The following is a 14241-nucleotide window of genomic DNA, read 5'->3' as shown; positions in this document are numbered from 1 at the left end:
CCTTTGTGCTTTTGACATCGGCCTGTACCCCAAGTGGATACCCTGCACCTCCACAAATGAAAGCCTGCAAACCCGCTTTCCCCTGAGGGCCATTCCAGCCAGCTCATTAGAACCTCGACTTCTAGGCAGACCATGCAGCCGTGGCCTCACAAGTGTCCCTGCCAAGGCAGGGCGGGGACTCCCTGGCTGGAAGGGGCCGGGCGTACCCACAGCTCTGGTGACGGCTCCCGGGCAGGGAAGTTCAGCCTCCTGGCCCTCGGTGGTCAGTGATCCCTATACCCTGGGAAGGTGACAGGCTTCAGTGGGAAAGCCACTTCCCTAAAGACCTCCCGGGGTGCTCTGGGAGGGGCCTGGCAGGTGGAGAGGAGAGGAGAGACTCTTTTTCTGATGCTTCAGCTGTGTGTCACGAGAAGGGCCAGGCGCTTTCTAGTCATGAGTAGTGATGCCTGTTTTCTGGAATCAGAAAAGAATGAAGAGGGGACCCGAATGTTCCTGACTTGCTCTGCATAAGCCCCCTGTTGAATCGCGGGGCCGCTGCGGCACCACAGGAAGTGGCTATAACATGCCTGCCGAACACTGAGCTGGGACCGTCCCACGTGATCCTAGATGCTACACCTGTCCTCACCCCAGGACACTCCACAGGGGCTGCACAGGACTAGGAAGCCCTTGTGGGCAGACAGGAGATGGACAGAGCTCACAGCATGAAGACAACACGGCATGACAGGCACATACAGACACTGTTGTGTTCGGTGGGCGTGAGTCAGGGTCCCGACCCCTGGGGCTGGGCTCCCAGGCCGCACTCGGCCCTCCGCGAGAAACAGAGTCTATGCCGCTGGAGCAGACTTCCACCCCGTGCCCGGCAGTCAGGAAATTCAGATTTGAGGACCCTGGGTTCACACGATGGCCGGGGGAATTCAGATGAAGGCCGATCCGTCTTTGGCCGAGAGACCCGAATAAGCGTTTCTGAACTGAGTGCAGACGGTACCTTTCTGGTGTTGGTGGTGGGATGAGGCATGACTCACGGGGAAAACGAGGCCACAGCGGGACAGGGACAGACGAGAGGGGTCACAGGCCGGGGGTGGGGTGGGGTGGGATGACGGGTAACGGAGAAGCGACACTCACCGGTGGCCCAGGCCTGCCGTCCAAACCTGAAGCTCCCTGGACGAAGGGAACAGTTTGACCAAGAAAAGGGGAGGGGAGGAACGGGAGGGAGAAAAAGGGACCGGGGAGGGAAGAGGTGAGTGAAGCAGTGACTCTGGACAGACACAAATGCTGGCAATCAAACAAAACGGGAGAAATAGGCTTGGGAGGACAGGTAATGGTATTCACACGGAAACCAACAAAAACGGACACTGGGTGCAGTGTGGCCGACCGCTGAGCAGGCCGGTGGAGATCCGTGCAGATGGCCGTTCTGATCCTCAGCGCCCCCTGCTTCCCTCTCGCCTGTTATCCCCTCTCAGAAACCCCTCTCCCAGGGGCTTCCAGTGCCCCGGAGAAAGGGACGCAGAAAGAGAATTCGTGGGAAGGTGTCTGGAACCAGAGGTAGTGCATCCCTTCCCCAGGACCAGTCTCACCGCAGAGGCACAAGCCTGTGTGGACGGTGGGTTGTCTTCCCAGCGTCTTTTGCACAGCAGCTGAGACCAGGCCATGCTGGGGAACCCTGAGGAAATCAGTACTGAGTTGGGAACCTGGGGGAGAAGCCAGCCTGCTTCTGCTCCAGCGTTGGGGCTCGGATGTTAGTGCTAACGATGCCTGACCTTTCTCTGGCACTGCAGTTTGCAAAACTCAGCACGAACTCGATCCTTTCGTGTTGTCTCCAAACAAGGGCCCTTTTATAGAAGAAGGCTTTGGGGACAGCTGACTGCGACAAAGGTCTAAGGCCACGTACGCCCTGGAGTAAACCGGCTGGCGGGTGGGATGCTATTAAGACCGTTTGCAATGCAGCATCCAGTGATATATGAGAGGGGAATAGGCTGGGAAGCTGCCCCTGAGACCCACCTAGAAAAACCAGGGGGGAATTTGTCTAATGACTCCAACGTGAGAGAAGGCAGTGGAGACACTCTGGCCCCGTAAGGACTGAGTTCTTAAAAACTGCTTCCAGCAGTTCAGGAATGAGCCTAGGCCAGGGTGCCTGGGTGGCTCAGTTGGTTAAGTGTCCGACTTCCGCTCAGGTCATGATCTCATGGTCCGTGAGTTCGAGCCCCGGGTAGGGCTCTGGGGTGACAGCTCAGAGCCTGGAGCCTGCTTCGGATTCTGTGTCTTCCTCTCTCTCTGCCCCTCCCCCCACTTGTGCCTTGTCTCTCTCTCTCTCCCTCAAAAATAAATAAACATTTAAAACATTAAAAAAAAAAGGAAAAAGAAATGCGTCTAGGCCTCAGGATTGTACGGTGGGGCGATGCCCCCCGGCAAGGAAGGGCAGGGGAAAGGGTGCTGGGTAGTAGGGTCCTCCGGGGACTTCCTTCTCAGTATTAGAATCACAAAAGTTCCAGGATGATCTTGACTCAGCCTAGAAAGCTGGGGTTCTCAACCCCACTGCCACATGAGAATTTCCTGGGGGAACATGTCAAATAATACAGATGCTTGGGTCCCACCCCACCCCAACTCAACCAGAGTCTCCAAGAATGAGGCTGGGAGTAATGGCATGTTTGGAAAGCTCTAGGCAACTCCAGTGTGTAGCCAGCCCTGAGAACCACTTCTGTAGGGCAAACAGGAGGAACTGAATAGGATGTTCTAGAAAAGCAGACTCCTACCATATGGCATACAATATTGCGGTGAAGCCAAAAATCAGAGCTTTCGCTAAGTATCCACACACTTTGTCTATGCAGCATTAATACTGAGTTATCTTGAGAGATCTGGAGCAGTGGACACAGACTGGAGGTTTTCAGGGCCTATGTGGGCCACTGACATATTTTGCACAATCTGCAGAGTTGCAAGGAATTTTGACTTCACGTTAGAAAATGGGGAGATTTCGTGTAAGATGCCAGATGTCCAGCTTCCTTTGAAAAATGAGACTATCCAGAATACTGGACCCTCATTCCCCCAAGGCAACAGCCAGCTGAACTGAGGAGGGACGGCTTTCCTTAAGAAGGGACCCATGGTCTCCAATGGGCCACAGTCCCCACTCCTCCCTATTGTCTCTCCGAAGTCCCCGTCTGTTGCCAGCTGTGAATATGCTTGCTCTGTTGTTTTCCTAAGCTAGCAAAAGTATTTCCCTGTGCCCGTTTCGCTATTGAAAGTTGACAGGTTGAAGGTGGACCGGCACTTTGTCTTTCCTCTGGCACTTTCTTTGTTTATACAACCTGTTTGGTCTCTGTGCCGTTTGCATTGCAACCCCTGGCTCCAGTCCCCAGTGTTCACTAGGGTGTTGGGGCCATGCCGGACATAGCCTGAGACACAGGAAAACGTCTATTCAAGTCATCAGTTTTCTTTCAGGTACATCAGCTCCTTAAATGGTCCTACATTTGACGCGCTAATGAGCGTGGAATCATACCTTTCGCTCTTGCTGTTTGGTTGCTGTGATTATATTAACCAGGCCTTCGAGCCCTGCCGAGCTGGGGTAATTGGGTTTCTCTTTGTTGGAGAACAAAGCTGTTCTTTCCGGCTTCCCGGGGGTGGGAACTGGCCTTGTGCCTGGGACGGAGGAAGCCCCAGTGGCTGAAATGAGCCCCTTCTCGAGGCTGTGGCCTCAGTGAAGGAGCAGCCTCTGGCGTGGCCTGACCACTGACTTCACATATGCCATCAAGTGACCCTCTCTCTTCTCTGGGGCCATCAGTAAAATGAGGAGATGGACCGCGAATGACCATGCCAGCTCTAGAAAACCAAGCCACGAAGAGTGCCAGCCCCTCTGGGGTGTGAGGGAGGATGAAGCCCAGGGCTCCAGGGAGGGCGAGGCGGTGACAAGGCCATGAGCCCCCTGGAGTTTGGGACAAAAGATTCGCCCAGGCCGGGCCCCCCCCACGTCTGGAAATGTAGACGCCTCCCAAGCCGCCCCTCGCCCTGACCTGGGATCTGATCTCAGGGCAGGCTGCGAAGAGAGATCTGAAAGGCCTTAGCCTGCTGGGACCGGAGAATCTGCCTTTGTACAGGCTTTTCCGCCGTGGCCAGTGCTTAAGAGCAGAGAGCGGGGGCTCTGCTCGGGTCTCCGTAGGAAAATAAGAGAGAGACGAAGACGTTTCACTGTCTCCTTGCCCCCAGGTCCTTCACGCTGGGCTCCCAGGAAGGCAGAGCTTTACTGCCTCTGAATCAGGCACATGTAGGCCAGAGGCTGATCTCAGGCCACCTGTGGCTCTCCAGCTGGGTGCTCCTTGGGGGGGGGGGGGTGTCATATGTAGCTCTCTATTCCCCCCACACCCAGGCCAGGACCTGGCCCAGAGGGAGCCCTCGGTAAGGGAATTAGAGGCTATGACCTCGCCCGGGGTAGGAAAGCAAAACCACGCGGAGTTCAGGGATGCTCAGAGCCTGAGAACCTGCAGCAGTGTTCCCCTGGGGTCCCGGCCTCCTCAGGACCACCCAGCTGGGCTCCTCACGGTGCTGCTGGCTCTGAGATACTTACGGGTAATCCCAGCGGCCCTCGGTCTCCTTTCTCTCCCTGGACACCCTTCTCTCCTTTTGCTCCATCCAGTCCCGCTTCCCCCTGAAGGAAAGGGAGGGGGGAAGATCACAGATGGGCACGTCTCAGCCACCTCAGTCTTGCGTTCTGGGATCCTGGAGGGTGGGGTGGGGTGGGGAGATGAGGGCAGGTAGAGGATGAAGGAGGGAGGCGGTGGAGGTGGCTGGCCCAGGGATGGCAGGCTGGAGACTCCAGGAGCCCTTGAATTCCTAGCCTGACTCTCCCTCAGTTCGAGTCCTCAGTATGCCTGTGGTGACTGGGAGGTCCCCCTAAGAAAAGGGGGTGGAGTGGACACAAGCCCACAGGGCAATTCCAGGTGGGGCTTGGGCCTAAGTGACCACTCGTATAGCAGCAAAAGTGGGGCCCTCCAGACACTGGCAGGTGCCTGAAATGCCAGCATGGGAACCCCGAGGCTTGCGAACTAACTGGGACAAGAAATTGCCCAACGGTCCCCTGAAGTATACTGGGGCAGGAAGTAAGGGCCAGTAGGCCATCAGCGCCCAGCCCCTCTTACCCAGTTGGAATGCTTTTGAGGGGGGAACCTGGGAGACCTCCAGGCTAGAGACCAGTGGGTTTGGACCCGGGGAGGGGGCCCACACTACACCCCTCTCTGTCTCCCACCCAAACTTCAAGGAGAGTGAAGGATCTGGGGTGGGTTACACGGAAAGGGATTTCATCATCTGCTAAGAATCTAACCTGTCACTCACTGGGTGGATTAATGGATGGGAAAATTCTAAATCCAAAGCCTGCCCAGTGTCAATGATGGATGTGAAAAGGACTGTAGGACTTCATTCTGTCCTGATTGTAGCCACTGGCTAGAGGGTCACGCGATTCCATTTAGGGAGGGGGTCAGCTGGGCCACCTGTCTCTGAAGGGCTTTCTTCCTTTGCAGCCCTCACCGGCACCCCCCGCCCCTTCCCCTGCTCCAGCACTTGTCACATGACCTCTTCTTACCTTTGGTCCAGGAACACCTTGGAGTCCCTGCATTTGGAAGCAAAACAGGGGTGTCTCAGAACAGCATTTCTGGTTAAGTCAAAAATACCTTGTCCACAAGTTGGACCACAAAAGAACAAGGGCCTGGGGTCCCTGCCCAGGGGAAGCAGAGGGGATGCTAAGGGGGTTTGTGCTTGGGCCTCCCTGGGGTGGGGTCTGATCCAGGCTCTCCAGCCAGGGACTGACAGAGAATCTCTCTGTAACCCCCACAGCTGACCTAGAGTCTCACGAAGGGAAGATTTGGAAGGAACACAGCAAAAGTGGAATAAATTAACATATGCAAAGTGTTTGGAGCAGTGTTTGGCACACAATAAGTCTCAAGAAATGTTGGCTACTCTCATCATTACTATTCCTACTTCTGCCAGTGACAATGGGTGACAGAGTGCCCTGGGGACTGTGAACCCCACCGAGGAAGGACCAGCATCTGTTGGTTGAAGATGCTTAGGGACCTTATAAAGGCCTCATCTTATCACCTGTAACCATGGAAAGGCCGATCCACTGGGGCTGGTCTTAAATCACTGTCTCTATTAATCTAGATCATTTTGCTGGCCAGATAGCAGAAAGAGGAAGCAGGAGAGCAGACGCCTGATGGCCAAGGGCAGAGCTTAGTGACAGAGGGACCCCTGCAGGGCCGTGGGACCAGACCCCAGGGCTGCCCGGCCACTCAACTATTTCCGGGAAACCCGGCAACACCCAGGTTCCTTGGCGTCGCTGAGGTGGTGCCTGTTTAGCAAGGGAAAGAAAAGGAGTAGGGAGGGGTTTGTGGTTGAGAAAATGCCACCCTGGGAGGAGGCCGTGACAGTGACCTGAGGCCTCTGAGGTTGACCCCAGTGACTGCTGCGGCGAGGGGATGTCAGGGGCCCGGTTAGAGTGGACTGAAACACTGACAAGCCCTCCAAACTTACCGGAGGTCCGGGAGGTCCCTCTGGCCCTGGGGGCCCAGGAACCTAGAATCCAAAGGGAGATGGTTAGCCCACCGCCTGTTACGCTCCAAGCGGCCTCTCCTTGTGACATGGCTCAGGGTCCAGCTGGGGACTGACTGCAAAGCCAGAGGAAGACAGAACTGCCCAGCATGTAGTCTCCCAAAAGAAGGCTTAGAACAGGGCAGAAACTCACAGCAATTGATTAACCTGTACAATATTAAAAAGAAAAAAAAAACCAACCCAAACATTGCCAGGAAATGCTGTCGAAACGTCTAGACTTCCAGATTTTCTTGAAAAAAAAAAAAAAGAGAGAAAGAAAGAAAAAAAAAACATCTGGCAGCACTAAGACTCTTGTTCATGCCTGGCAACAATTGCCTAGAGCTGAATAAGAGGTTTCCCCTCTGGGGCATGAGCTCTTCCAACGACCCCAGTCCCCACCACCCCCTATTGTCTTTGACCTCGACCTTTACCTTCATTTGTTGCATGCCTGGTCCTTGCAGGCATTTGAATTTGAGATCTTTGGCTTCAAGGAGCAGGGACTGGTTATGTGGAAGGGGGGGGGGGGACGCTGAGCAGTTTTGGAAAAATGTCCCTCAAGTCTCCTCGGGTCTGTAAGAGAGACCGCTGGTCTCTGCTTCCCTTGAAGGCACAGTGAAGTAGAACAGATTCACACTGGGCAGGGAAGGGGGAAGGACCCAGGGGGTCTCTCTCTCTCTCTGTGGAGGATGCTGTTCACGGCAGATTCTGTTTTTGATCAGGATGGACATCCATTTGCCCACAGTCAGTCACCCAGGAGGCAAGGGGGAGTCCTGCCTGCTCCTTTCTGAGCTGCTCACCCCATTTCAACTTTGAAGCTCTTCTTGTCTTCCCAGGGTTAGAATCCCACGGAGTGTGGCCGGGGTGTGACCTCTCTGCCAGGCCATCAGAGAGGAGCTCCCTACACCGGACAGAACTGGTACCTCTAATGTCTCTTGGGTCTGTGGACTTCTCGGCTCAACCTCTGGAAACTCGATTTTCTTTTGTGAAAAAGTTTACTGCTTTTTTTCTTATTATAAACAAGTAGTTCACGTATCCTGATTGTGGTCGAAGCTACCCAAACCTATGTACTGAATAAAATTCACGAACTATACAGACGTCGATTTTACCGTATGATAATTTGGAAAATAAAATAATTAATAACAGACCCATTAAAATCCTTTGTAAATTACAAGGGATTGAAAGAACGAAAAAGAATAAACATCTGAATACTAATATTTTGCCTTATTTCCTTCCACGCTTTTTTGATGCGGCGTAAAATGCATTTGAATACGTCCGTACTTAATGATGATTATCATTAATTATATATATATGATTATATATATGATACATATACATGATATATATATATTTATGATGATTATCATAAATAAATAAATAAATAAATATATATATATATATATATATAAATTGATTCTCTGCTGGTTTTTCATTTCAATAGAAAAAATTTTTCTATTTTTTGAGTACGTTCCCCACAGGGGTCCTTTTCATGGTGACTGCACGGCACAGAATGAGTTCCTTCCCAGCTGGGGCTCGGAACAGTGCTTGGCACAAACATTCTCAAACATGGGGACCCTTATTACCAGTAGGATTGTCAACCATAAGTTATTGAATCATTTCCTTCTTGTTAGAAATGTAGCCTGTTTCCAATTTGTACTTTAAATACTTCTGGAAGGAACATTTCTATGTGTGGTGCTTTTCCCGCATTTCGGAGCATTCCATTAGGAGACCATGCACGTCTACCTCGGTAACCATATCACATCATCAGGTTTGTCTCCCTAAGTGAGGCTGGGCCTTGGTGACACTGAAGGTGACCAGGGGCAGGGGACCTCTCTGGGGGCTGGGAAGCCTTGGTGGTCTCTTCCTTGGCTCTGGCTGGGTGGCCTAGGCCCACCCACCAAACGTCCTCTCCCTCACATACCACTGAGCTCTGCTGCTTTCCTGGCTCTTTCCCTGAGCCTACAAATAGGCCCGAATCCCTCTCATCTTGTGAGAACCTGACTTCCGTCCTGAGTTCCTCTCCACTGTTGTGTCCTCCTCCCTTCACCAGACATCTCTCAAGAGAATAACGCGTCTCTCTGGAAAGCCTGGCTTCCGGAGCTTCTAGGCAAACTCCTACAAAGTCTTCAAGACCCTGCTCAAATGCCCCGTCTTCTAGGATGCTCACCTAACTCCTTGAGCTGCTAACCATTGTATGCTTGCTGCTGGGACTGTTGGCTGCATAGAGAAGGTTCTGTTTCTTTTCCTACCTCCAGACTCTAGCACCAGGAATGAAGCATGGCGGGTGCTCTGTGAACACCAAGGGGGAGACCGTGAACCAGGGCTCTGAGGCCGAGCCTCTATGTTCAGTGAATGTTCAGCTTCTTCCTCGGTCCCTGTGCCGGGAAGTTGTGGGTTTCTTTCTAGAGCACAGGAACCCTGGAGGGGCTGTGGTGTGATGACACCCCTGCCAGCCCCCCCCACCCCCATGACACAGAAGGTAGAGCAGGTACAACCTACCTCCACTCCTGGGTCTCCCTTCTCCCCTGGCTCTCCTTTCTCCCCCTGTGGGCACAAAACACCACGGTGTGGATGCCGGCCCTCAGGGAGGCTGGCACAGGAATACCCTCAAATGTGTGACAAACCAACCAGCACTAGACTAGGCCTAGGTGTGACCGGGGGACATCTCGGAGGCTGAGGAGGCAGTCAGCCTGATGGACGATGCCCCGGCAAGGGCCCTGAGATCGCGGTCTTCAAGACTCTGCGGTCCCATGGGGCGCCTGGGTGGCCCAGTCGGTCGAGCATCGGACTTGGGCTCAGGTCACAATCTCACGGTCTGTGGGTTCGAGCCCCACGTTGGGATTCTCTGCCCCTCCCCTGCTCATGCTCTGTCCCTCAAAAAAAAACATCAAGAAAAAAAAAAAGACTCTGTGGTTCCATCCCACGGGAGGAGAGGCCGATACTGTGCGTGGATCCTGCCGTGCACAGACCCTACAGTGACCCGAGACCTGTTTCTAACCAACAGAATATGGCACCTGGCAAAGGTGATGGGATGTCCCTCCTGTGGTTATGTTACAAGTTCACGGTACAAACTATAACATACACATGTTAAGGTTATGTTAGAAATATGTTACACACACACACACACACACACACACACAGCTCTGTTGGAAGCAGGCACTGAGACTCCTGCCGACCCTGACCTTGAAGAAGCCAGCTGCTCTAATGTGAACTGTCTGTCATGGGGAACAGCCCGCACTGGCAGCCTGGAGTAGCTGAGGGACGCAGCCCTACTATGGCAAGGCACATGGTCCTACTATGGCATGGATCATGCCAACAGCAGTGAGCTTGGATGAGGACCTGGGTGAGAACAGAGACCAATAGCCTGACCGCAGCCTCGTGAGGCCCCGGGCAGAAGACCCGGTGGCCTAAACGCTTGACCCACAGACACTCTGAGGTCACAGGTTCGCGCTGTCTTAAGCGGCTGAACTTGTGATTTGCAACGCAGCTGCAGAAATGAATATGGCTCTGGGAACAGAGCAAGGGCCTGTGGTGGGAGGGCGACGAGGAAGCTCCCACACCACATCCAGGAGCAGGTCCCCCGCTCCACACTGGAGGGGACACGTCAGGAGGCCGTGAGCTGTCCCCCTGTCCCATCTGGGTGGGGCAGCCCCAGTTAGTGGCTCCCGAGGGACTCCTGTGCTGGGTCAGAGGTGGGGCGGGTTGACCTCTGAGGTTCCTTATACTTCTAAGAGGAGAATTCTGAGTCTAAGATTCTAGCGCCTTTGAACCAGGCTGGTGCCTGAAGGCAGGGGCTGCCGTGCCGTGAGCGGAGGAAGTGGGAACCACTGTTCACCCTCCAGTCAGTACCCTGCACGGAGTAGCTGCTCATCAAGAGACGCCCGCCCCCCACTGAGGCCAGGCAGGCGGGCGGGGGTTAATGCAGCATCGTTATAGCACCGGGCATCGGCTGGGCTGGTGACCACAGCCAGGGCGCCCCTGCTCTCGTGCCCTGGTCCACAGCTGCCTGCTGACAACCTTGATACCCTGCCCTCTCGCCTTACTGTAAATCCCGGGAGCCCGATCGGGCCGGGCAATCCTGTTGTTCCGGGTCTCCCTTGGCCACCTGGTTCTCCTTTCTCCCCAGTTGGGCCGTCTAGACCCTACAGAGCGACAAAGATTTCTGTTAGTCAAGAGCAAGGTCATCAAGTGGGCCTCTGCGACCAACCGCGGCATGCACACATGGCTCCCTTCCTCCAAGGGCAGGTGTCTAGGATGGTGCCCATTTCACAGATAAAAACCACTGAGGCCCAGAGAAGACTCCCAGGTCAAGTCGGCAGCCTGGCTGGACTGGGTACGGTCCTTTCTTTGTACCTGCAGCCTCTCCGGGGTATCAGGCTTCCGCATACTTTCCAAAGAGGCACATTTACACCTACGACTTCATCGCCTTCCCAACAACCCAGTGAAGGGTCCAGGGGAAGCATTCTTATCCCCATTTTAGAGATGACAGAACAGGTTCTGCAAGGCTCAGCAACTTTCCCCGAGGACACAGGAGATGACAGAACAGGACCAGTTCTCCTGAGATAGGAAACTGGCCTTCATAAAAGAAAAGGGGGGGGGCTTGAAGGGAAACCCAGCTGAGTCTCCTGCCCCCACTTCCTGGCTGCAGGTCTCTGGCCCAGGCCGCGGTGGGGACCCTGAGGAAGCCATGCTGGGGTGGCACACTGTGCAGGCATACATGTGTCACAAGGTAGGGTCCCGGCCGGCCCAGCACTCACCGGTGGGCCTGCTTGCCCCGTCTCCCCTTTCTCCCCCTTTTCTCCCGGGCTCCCCACGTGTCCGTCTTCACCCTTCATTCCTGTGGGCCCAGGCTTTCCTGGGGGGCCTTGGGGACCGGGAGGGCCCATGTCGCCTGGTTTGCCTCGAGGTCCCTTTAGAAAATATCAGCAATACTTATTATATACACTAATGGAGAAAAGAGAGAGAGAGAGAGAGAGAACAGGAAAGAACGGGAGGGCCAAAGGATGTGGCTCTTCAGTGCTTGACTGGCCCAGGCGAAGAGCCTGTCCACTTTCCCTGGGAATTCTAGAAACTTCCAGCCCAGCCCAGCTGGGTCTTCCTGGCTCCTCTGGGGCCGGCAGTGTGGGGCTCAGGCTTGCGTAGGGTTGGCCCCCACCTCCCCTACTCTCTTCCCCACAAGGCTCACACCTGGGCTTCTTCCAGAGCCTTCTGTCCCCCCTCCCGGTCCCCCTGCCAGCCCAAGTCAAGGTCCATCTTTGGAGGCTTGTCTGGGAGTGTCTGTTCTTACCTTTTCCCCGTCGTGTCCTGGAGGGCCTGGAAGTCCAATCTCCCCCTGTGACCAGGACAACTAAAGGTCACTCTCAGAGCAGAGACGAATGATAACTGTCATTTATGGGGCGCTCCCTATGTGCCAGGGTCCCCCGGAGGTATGTGCTTGCACTGCCTCCATTTCCAGGTGAGGACCCCAGGGCAGAGGTGTGTGCCCAAGGCCTGCGGTCTGTGCAGAGTGGAGCTAGGTCCGAGTCCAGGCCTCCTGGCCCCACAGGCCACATTTTGGCCACAACCTTGCGTGCTGCCACTGAGGGCCCTGGGTACTCCCTGGGGGGCTGTTGTCTCCCAGTGCCGCCCAACCCAGCCCTCCTGTCCCGCCTGCCCCAGGGGGAGCTCCCTGTATCTTCACGTCAACCCAAGCCTCTTCTTTAGGTCAGGGAGGGAGATAAAGGAGGCCTGGTCTCTGTCTTTGAGGCCAGTAAACAACGAGCCACGTCTCCAAGGCAAAATGAGGCTATGAGGGGAGCAGAGAGGAAAGGGCAGTGAAGTCTGCCTGGTAGATCAGGGGAGGCTTCAAGGAGGAGGTGGCCTTTGAGTCGGGCTCACACTATGAGGAGTGGGAAAGGTAGGGGAAGAGGGGAAGGAGCTTCAGGGCAGGGGCCCTCATGAGCAGAGGACAGAGGGGCAAATGTGCAGGGTCTTCTGAGAAAATCACAGGGGTGAGGCAGAATATAAAAGAGCAAAGGCAGGGAGTGAGGGAGGAGGGAGATCGGGGAGGAGCTTAAGTGCCACGTCGCCTGATGGGTGGGTTGGGGGTCCCCACATGGTTTTGCCTGGAGCATGGCTTGTCTAGACCCAGGCTCCAGCACATCAAAGGAGCCTGTGGATTACAGGAGCCCAAGTCAGGCAGCAGAGCCGAGGTGGCCGGTGTGGGGGTGGCTGCGATGTGGGCAAGGTAGGGCCTGGGGCGCCTGGGAGCAGCGGGAGGAGTCACAGGCCAAGTTGCCATGGTGGCTCTGCAGGGAACACTAGAGGGTCACCCATTGGCTTCCGCACTCAGGGACACACGCAGTGCCTCTGCGGGGCCCGCCCCACCCCCCCCACCGCCTTGTCAAGACAGGTGTTACCTTCTGGCCTGGGATCCCTGGGGCTCCGGGTGGGCCGATTTGCCCTGGAAGACCAGGGGGCCCCTAGGAAAGAAAAGAAAGACCCGTGGAGGAACTTTCCAACCAAGGAGGGTGGCCTATTGCCAGAGGGGTGTGTGTGGAGGCTGGTTTCCGGAGATCAATCATTTTCAAACGTTTCATCCTTTTTGCAAAGGAAACAGTATGGGGTTCCCACTGTGTAAGGCAGATGAGCCCTGAGTGCGTCTGGATTAGAGTGATGCTCCCCCTCCCCACCGACCTAGAGCCACGCCTAACAGCCTCTCCCTCTTCTCCCTCTGAACACCCCTGGGGGCTCCTGGGCTCCAAGAACATGATTCTGACCTCTCCTGACGGGGCCTTAAAAATGCCTCCAGGAAACAGTCCAAATAGCCATCAGCAGGTGAAGGTCTGCGACGCCCATACAATGAAATATTACTTAGCAGGAAAAAAGGAAGCAGGCACTGGTTCCTGCCAGGCCACGGATGAAACCCAGACACATTATGCTGAGTAAAAGAAGCCAGACACAGATGAGAATACAGCGTGATTCCATTCAAATGACACTCCAAGAAAGGCAGGTGTAATCTACTGTGACAGAAAGCAGATCCGTGGTGCCCTGGGGCTGAAGGTCGGTGTGGGATTGACGCCTGAGGCACATAAAAGAACTTTCTGGAGTGACTGGGGTGGAGGATACGTGGGTATGTGCATTCGTCAAAGCTTATCCAACTTTACCCAAAAGTGGGTACGTCTTATTGTGTGTAACTCATACTTTGAGGTTGATTTTAAAAGAACCAAGAATTCCATGAAAGTTCTGCTCCGAATACTACTTCAAATAATATACGTTAATGTTCCCAAACGAAGCTCATCGATTCCAGAATCGTGTGATGTTAATACCCACCTCCGGGGTCAGGGGATGCCGTGCCTGGTGCTTGATTCTGGATCTGTACACCCCCTAAGCCTTCTGTGGCACGTGGCCGTGAAAAATCGTAAGTGAAATGAAATCCCAACAGTTGGAGAACTTTGTGATCTCCTTTCTTCTCTCCACATGGAACTTAAACCTCGGGGTGGTTGTGTTAACCATAAATGTTCACCACAAAAATGCACAGGCCTGTCACTGGTAGGTGCACAAGTAAAACCCGATTGGAATTCTCTGGCTTTCTGAGTGCAGAAAATGAAATTGATTCCTAGGGAAGGTGAAAATGTGGAGGTTGAGTTGCTACCGATTTTTTAGGGTTATGGATTTTATTGGCTGAAGGTTGAGAAAAAC

The 14241-nt window shown here is 54.3% G+C and overlaps 1 protein-coding gene across 23 annotated transcripts in view; it reads right to left on the bottom strand.

The window, feature by feature from the left end:
• Positions 1-14241, bottom strand: part of COL13A1 (collagen type XIII alpha 1 chain) — a 156928-nt gene that overhangs the window by 25620 nt on the left and 117067 nt on the right. For 9 of the 23 annotated variants that reach the window (XR_007145423.1, XM_047825858.1, XM_047825857.1 and 6 more), the window contains 9 exons: positions 12960-13022; positions 11849-11893; positions 11319-11471; positions 10605-10703; positions 9057-9105; positions 6508-6549; positions 5564-5590; positions 4553-4633; positions 1123-1158 (listed from right to left, as the gene is read on the bottom strand). Coding sequence is in view for 20 of the 23 variants with exons in the window: in XM_047825858.1 (XP_047681814.1) it covers positions 1123-1158; positions 4553-4633; positions 5564-5590; positions 6508-6549; positions 9057-9105; positions 10605-10703; positions 11319-11471; positions 11849-11893; positions 12960-13022 (595 nt within the window). In the remaining 3 variants the exon portion in view is untranslated. The remainder of the gene's footprint in view (positions 1-1122; positions 1159-4552; positions 4634-5563; positions 5591-6507; positions 6550-9056; positions 9106-10604; positions 10704-11318; positions 11472-11848; positions 11894-12959; positions 13023-14241) is intronic. The other 14 variants (XR_007145422.1, XR_007145421.1, XM_047825860.1 and 11 more) reach the window with 4 other exon arrangements.

Source organism: Prionailurus viverrinus, chromosome D2 (assembly GCF_022837055.1).
Source record: "Prionailurus viverrinus isolate Anna chromosome D2, UM_Priviv_1.0, whole genome shotgun sequence".
Lineage (NCBI taxonomy): Eukaryota > Metazoa > Chordata > Mammalia > Carnivora > Felidae > Prionailurus > Prionailurus viverrinus.
Note: the sequence above shows the minus strand (reverse complement) of the source record. Positions and strands in the feature narration are given on the sequence as shown.